The 7,183-nt window shown below is 42.8% G+C and overlaps 1 protein-coding gene across 1 annotated transcript; it reads right to left on the bottom strand.

Annotated features, from left to right (window-relative positions):
* Positions 1-1,665: 1,665 nt before the first annotated feature.
* Positions 1,666-5,951, bottom strand: LOC124679157 (protein ANTI-SILENCING 1-like). Its single transcript, XM_047214967.1, has 10 exons — positions 5,619-5,951; positions 5,098-5,266; positions 4,565-4,986; positions 3,740-3,766; positions 3,456-3,548; positions 2,851-2,929; positions 2,661-2,745; positions 2,002-2,113; positions 1,800-1,916; positions 1,666-1,713 (listed from the first exon to the last, which is right to left on the bottom strand). Exons 1-10 carry the CDS (start codon positions 5,949-5,951, stop codon positions 1,666-1,668), a joined length of 1,485 nt encoding a protein of 494 aa, XP_047070923.1.
* Positions 5,952-7,183: the final 1,232 nt, after the last annotated feature.

The raw sequence follows: 7,183 nt of genomic DNA, 5'->3' as shown, positions 1-7,183 counted from the left end.
TCCATCAATAAAGGCGTGAGAGTTCTTGAATCTATCAAGAGTTATCGTGCGTGCGAGAAGGACCTCGAATTGTCGAGGCTTGCCGAGCTTGGCGTTTCTATCCAGGCGTGAGGTTCGTCGTTTATCATCGAGTTGCTTGCAGGATTGGTGTTCCCCATCTTCAGGCCGCGTATATCGCTCACGTTATTGGGGGAATTATCAAATCCATTGTATCAAGGAGGTGCATCGTGAAAGATCAGGCCAACAATCCTTATCACAAAACCTATTAGATGAATAGAGAAATGAAGTCTATGAAAACGCTAGATTGTTTAAAGTAAAAGTTAAAATTTGGCACGACAAAAGGACAAAGAGGAAGAAATTCAAAGTAGGAGACCAAATGTTATTGTTTAACTCTCAAGTTCAAACTTTTGCATCGAGAAGGCATGGTCCATTAGTTGTACAAGAGGTGTATCGCTTCAGAGCCATCCGTTTCTATAGAGATTATAAAGGTAAATCTCATGTTGTTAATGAACAACGTAGTAAACATTATATTGCATGAGAACACTTCATAGGGAATGTGGAAGAGTTACATCTCCGGACTCCGGAAGCTATCATCGCCGAGAATTTCCCTCTATCAGACACCAGAAACCAACAAAAGTCGAGATCTGGTACGTAGCGATCTCAGAATCTTTTCATATTTTAGGATGGTTACTTTTTTGCAAAATAAAGAAGATTCGTGAAAGATTTGGCGAAACGGAGTCACGAGGGGCAAAAGAGCCCAGATGGCGCGCCCTACCTGGTTGGGTGCGCCACTCAAGGTAGTTCGCACCTCAAACTTTTTTTTCGCCCGTTTTCGATTCAAACTCTTTGCTTTTACCTAAAAATCGTAAATATATACTGCCCTCTGCTGATCTAATCTCGCATCGAGTCTTTTCGAGCGGAACTTGTTTTTCTTGTCCAGAACTTTCAGCTTTTTGATCATGTCAAGCTCCGGATCCAATCTCGAAGGTGAAGGATCCAAGGAGATGGACGTGGTGAACCGCTACCTCAGCTCTGTGGTGGCTCCGCTGAAGACCTTGACCTTCAAGCAGGAGGTGTTGCTCATGGAGGAGGTGAAGGCCCCGAAGACCGAGGACACCATGGAGGTAAGGCTGAAGATTTTGGAGGACACCGGGTATGGTACTGTGATCGAACGTAGTCTTGATACTCATCATCTGATGAACATCGAGATGGAGAAAAAGGTTGAAGCCTATGAAGCAAGGATCAAGGACACAAAGGAGAGGATCTTTCACATCCTCACACAGCTGGATAGGTTCCAAGCCCTCATGTGGGATGTGGAAAACCATAATTGTGAGTATGAAGACCGCTTCAACAAGATCAGATCGCTAAAAATCGAGGGAAAAATACCTAATCAGTTTTTCACCCAAAGAAAGACTGTGAGCGAAAGAACCACGAGATAGGAGCCACAAGAATGCGACACGTAGCGCGCACTACTTGGTTGGGCGCGCCACCCAACCTCGTTCGCCCCTCGAACGTCGCCTCGAGCCTCCGTTTATACCAGAAACTTTGTTTCACCTAAAAACCTAAGCCATATTTTTCCCGAGATTTACTGAAGCGGCAGCGGAGGCGATAATCTTCTTCTACTCCCACAGACTGGTTCCCGTTGATTAAGCAATTCCAATAACGCTACTTCCCAATCTTTGCTGCAAACGACTTCCTCTCATTTACGTGCTTCTACAGAAAATATCAACACACAAACTTAAGGTCTCAATTTATAAACCCCCGTTCAAATATTGAAAGCACGGAGGAACTGCAATTACCTTATGAAGTACGCTGAACTTTCTTGCTTGCTTTTCTCGGACAAGCATCCAGTCCAATGCCAGGTCATATTCTATTGTGTTGGGTTGAGAGCAATGTGAGGTCGATACTGCCTTCTTCTGCAGAAAGAACAATAGTTGCGTAAATATCATATTCAGAAAAGAAATAACTGTGACAGGATTAATTTTAAAACACCATCAGCACCTGGTCTTCTCGTTGTCTTTGACTCATTTTCTGATTACTGATGGTTAAGTGCCCAACTAGAGCTCTTGAAGGTTTTTTAATCTTAAGTAACCCTTTGCTGCAGTAAAGTGGTCTGCAAGTAATACAAATTGTAAGAATCAGTGGGTTAACAAAAGAAAACCAAATTAAACAAAGTTACGTATTATCTCCCTTCCAAAATAAGTGACTTAGTTTTGTCTAGATACGCCGTATCTAGACGCATTTCAATGTGTAGATACAGTTGTATCTAGAAAAAGTTAAGCTACTTATTTTGGAACAGAGGGAATATTTCATACTGAGCTATACAATTATACTGTGTAGTGCAAGTGGCAGTCACATACAAACTGTATCAACAAACTGTCTAACCATCAATTGCAATGTTGCACGTGCACAGTCCCTGTTTGATTTGCCAACTAAACAAAGAACTAAAACACATAAATTGGTGCTCATGGTAGTAGCAATTGGTAATATAAGGCAATGTTAGTTTTGATCCATCTTTTGCAGTTGGTTTGAAGGAGCCATCATATGAAAATAACAAACAGTAGCAACACTTGATATGAAATTCATTACATGACCTCACTGAAACAAAGTACAGTAGATTTCATCATTCCAACAAGTATCAACGCAACAAAGTCAGTTACCTTCCACCCACTACCAAGCCTGAATTGATCTTCGAAATAGCAACATCAGCAGCTTTTTTAGATTCAAATACAGCATAAGCTTTTCCTAAAAATAAGAAGGAAAATTGTTTAAGCTCTATTTAAAAAAAAGGTTACCTCAAACATGTAGACTTTGTGTAGAAGAGTGAACTTGCAAACAAAACTCACTCACCATTGTTGGGATCATCATAGGTCGGGTGGTTTATAGGCCGAGCTCTACAAGTTAGTTGAAGCGCCTCACGAATAAGTTCCTGCAAGCATATGATTATCATGAGAAATATTCATTAGATTGATAGTGTGATACTCAAAAGGAGTAGAATGGGTGCTAAACAGGGTTGACAAAGATTCTTGAGCAAAAGAAAATGGATATGAACAAAGAATTCATCAACTTTTTCAAATCCCTATATTCTCCACATGTCCCCCCATGCCTGCACCAACTTGCCAATGAATATAATATATACAACATTTTTTACTTTCTATAGCAGAAAAATAAAGTACTCGATCCGATCCATAATAAGTGTCGCTGATTCAGTACAAAGCTGTACTAAATCAGTGACAATTATTATGGATTGTAGGGAGTAGTAAATATGAAGATACACTTTGGGAGGATGTAGAAGTTAAGCAAGCAGAAATTAATGTGTACACAGTGACAGTTGTGCAACAGAACATACAGCTTAAGCTATTCAAGAAGATGATACTTCTAGGCCAGGAAATACAATAGAGAACAAAATGCAGCTTGGGCTTCCTGACAACCAAATAGATAAAGAGAACTGGTACCACTATGTCAGAAGCTGCAAACTGTATGCCCAGATTCTGGATATACACTAGTCTCCCCTCCTCATGAGACACTTGTAGTTCCTCATCCCATGGCTGCAAATTTCATTTAATAGACTAACATATAACTGAAAGCCAAAGCATAATTTCATTTAATATTGAGTAACATAGAGCTCAAAGCATATTCTAATTTTGACTAAACAACTTTATCAAGTGCAGATAAAACAAATGTGTCATCAGGCATAGCATATATGCAAGCGACTCTACAGCGAAGAGAGATAACTCACAAGAGGTTTGAACCATTTGCTTCGGTCCTGTTAAATAGTATAGAAGTGTGTCAGCACACGGAAGAAAACATGGAGAAATTGTAAACGAGAACTTGTTTATGGTTTATCCATTTTAACCCACTCATGAATAGCATTGGTCAAATCTCAACAGCAAATGCAGATAATGTTCGGCCAAATACAGAATAAAACCTTAAAGCAAACTAATTCATAACTATGAAGCACGTCTGCTTGTTGTGTACAAATATACCATTATTTGCCCAAGACTCAACCCACTGATGTAAGAAATATAGTTGAAAGAGAGAGAAGACTTTGGATACCAAATCTGAAAAGGAATATGTGCTACAGACATTGCCCCCAAATACACGTTGTAGTGCATGGCAGCAGTTTCAATAGAGTGTGCTATGGCAAATCGGTAATTTTCAGTACAATGACAAATTCAGACATACTTCTACCTAGATAAAGCAATATTGCATCTAAATGCATGCATTTAAGATGTTTAAGACAGCTAAGGACATGTATGAAGCTTGTAGGCCAGCAATGTGTCTTCGACATATGGACTGGTAAAATCTGTCAACTAAAATGCTGCAAACAAGAGAAGCCCTATAAGAAATTTCGTATTTCACCAAGGAACCAAAATATTCCTTATCATTTTGTGTGTTTAATTTGTGATATGATGTAGTTGGATAGCGATCAACTTGATTTCAGTTTGAATGAGTGCAACGGAACAAAGAATACAAGAGATGGCACATGTGTTTTACATGTTTATAATATGCTCACAAAGAAATATGTCAAAACAGTTCTTTATTAGTTTAGGAAACTTACAACAGCCTGTCTTGTCGTTAGTTCCAGAGGACCAGGGCGAACTTTCACGTCAGGAACTGGGGCCACACTCGGTCCTGTAAGATCTTGGGATAATTTCAACTTCTTGGAAGGCATCCTCTCAGAAAGATCTTTCTGTGTGCGTTTAGGAATATCTTGTGTTGGTTTGGGAACACCCTCCTTAACTGCTGGGGGGAGAGGAACGGCAGCAACCTTTGCATTATCCTTCTCTTTGACTGCTGGAGGGAGAGGAATAGCCCCTGACTGGGGAGGGGTCACTGCAGCAACTGGATTTTCATCCTGCATCTCAACCGCTGACTGTGGAAGGGGTGCAACCAGACCTGCACCCAACTTCTGATCCACGGCTTGCGTATCCTGATCCGGATAGCATGTAACTTGCTCGTCTTTAGGATTAAGCAGACTGTTGACTGCATCAGAAGGAGAATAATTTGAGATGTACATGGATACAATGTGTTGGGCAAACGAAATATGAATATATGTGATCCAATGCATGAACAAAATCTGGATCCTAGACTGACCTTCCAGCCCTCCAATTTTTTCAGGTACTTTATCAGAAAGTGTGCAGTTTCCAACATCGAAGAACCTATAGAAGATATAATCAGCAACTTCTTGTTCCCTTGGAGTAGGCTGGCAATTCCTCTCATCCTTTGAAAGGCAAACAACAGTGCATTTTCCAGCAATAGCTTCCTAATTGAGTGATGAACAAATGGCTAAATTAGAACATTTTAGTTGTAAGAAGGGTTAAAAATGAACTTAATTAGCAGTGATGTGCCAAAGTAGCTTGAAAATGTAACTGTTGAACCCTAATAGAGATGTTCACATGCTTGTTGAACTGCTTTCTTTACCAAGCTGGTTCAGCTCACTCAGGCTTTCCTTGTGCCTAGAGTTCACATCTATTGCCAAATATACTCCACAAAGTGTTAACCAACCTTTTATTTATGAAGATTGGAACTCTTTAACTTAAAATTACATTTATGATTTGTGGGTCTATCCAATCATAAGGAAACACAAACCTATGAATAAAGAAGGAAAAAACTACCAGTGGATTGATATCAGCAAGGCCAGTGCCATCACCAGAAGCAAGAAATATCTCCTTCTCCGCCACAGGACCGGTTAAGTAACTTCTGATCTCATCCGGGGAGAAAAACCAAAGAATTTTTACTTTCTTAGCTTGATTTTGCTGCCATATCTTTAATATCTTTCCAATGTACGGTTCAGGATCACCATTTTTAAAAAGATACACAGAGTCATACAATGAGTACTTCACATTGTCAAATGTGAAGGAACCATAGAACTGTGTATCCATCTTAGCACCATCTTTTGCTCTCTTGTTTCCCCATGAGAACTGGATATTCTCACTACTTCCAACCATTCTGATAATGGCCACTTGCAGCTCAACTTCCCCTTATCACATGCCTAGTAGAAAGATAAAGAAAATAGATTAAGCAAGACCAAAAATATTAGCACAGAGTTATCAATAACAGTAGCACAGCATACAACTCCCAGATACTTCGATCTGCTACAAATGTTTGGCTGGCGTGGAGTCCACATGGTAACTAGGGTGAAATAAGAAATTAATAGGAAGACCGTTGAGGAAGGAGCAACTGCATAGATGAAACTTCATATATTTCCCTTCCGGGAAAAGCTTGCTCACTCAAGTACCACAAAACGTGATGGTGCAGGCAAAACGTGATTACAGAAACCACCCCCAAAATTGATGAACGGTCTCGTAACAAAATGCATAGATCAAGAGTTGCAAGAGGAAACCGCAGCACACATGCAGAAACTGAAATAAATTGAGAAAACCAAAACCCTAGAGGGAGACATGGCGAGAGGGATGGACAGCGCACAACTACACAGGAGCCGGGCGCTTCCCGGAGTCGCGGTGCCGCCGGCGATGGGGGCGGGCGTCGCCTAGGGCTGCTGCTCCGAAGGGTGAGGACTAGAGGGTGGGGTTAGCGGTGCCCACTAGCGAGGTCGTTCCGGAGGCTAGGGGCGGACCCGACCAGCTGAGGCCCAATGTGGTACGGATGTACTAGTACGATACCAGGAAGTGGTGGCGGTGGTGATGGAGGAGGAAGAGGGCAGTTACCTTGTGCGGGACGACGGGTGGACTGCGGAGGAGAAGCGGAAGTGGAGGGCGGCGAGGTCTTAGGGCATCTCCAACGCGGCGATCAATCACGCGCCCGCGTCCGCGTGTTCGGATAGGTTTAAACGGACGAAACCACGGCCCAACGGCGGCCACACATCAGAAATACGGATGGCCGCGGTGTCCGGGACGACCCAAACCCGCCCAAATCTGGGCCAGGTTTGTGTGGTCGCGGATGGCACGCGATGTCCTCGCGTGTCCGCCTGATCCGCGTGTCTGGCCCACGGCCCCAAGTCCTATTAAATGTGGATTGAGACCACTCCACTCCGCCGCACGAGCTCGACCTTCCGCGCCGTCATGGCCCCGAAGCGAGAGTTCGAGCCGTCCGTCAACGACCACGAGGCCGGCAACAGCCGGCGAGAGCTGCAGGCCGCTGTGGTGGAGCAGCGGCAGAAGGAGGCGGCGCGACTGGCACGTCTGTGTAGGCCGGCGAGCTCTCTGGACCCGCACTCCGC

Source organism: Lolium rigidum, chromosome 7, assembly GCF_022539505.1.
Source record: "Lolium rigidum isolate FL_2022 chromosome 7, APGP_CSIRO_Lrig_0.1, whole genome shotgun sequence".
Classification (NCBI taxonomy): Eukaryota; Viridiplantae; Streptophyta; class Magnoliopsida; order Poales; family Poaceae; genus Lolium; species Lolium rigidum.
The sequence above is the reverse complement of the archived record's forward strand: the minus strand, read 5'-3'. Positions and strand labels throughout refer to the sequence as shown.

What these genes read in the sequence shown, in the direction of transcription:
- LOC124679157 (XM_047214967.1), bottom strand. Translation starts at nt 5,951, where the DNA reads ATGGTTGGAAGTAGTGAGAATATCCAGTTCTCATGGGGAAACAAGAGA. An exon ending in TTGCTGATATCAATCCACTG is followed by an intron (nt 5,267 to 5,618) that starts GTAGTTTTTTCC and finishes TCACTCAATTAG; the next exon opens with GAAGCTATTGCTGGAAAATG. An exon ending in GCAAATGGTTCAAACCTCTT is followed by an intron (nt 3,549 to 3,739) that starts GTGAGTTATCTC and finishes TGAAATTTGCAG; the next exon opens with CCATGGGATGAGGAACTACA.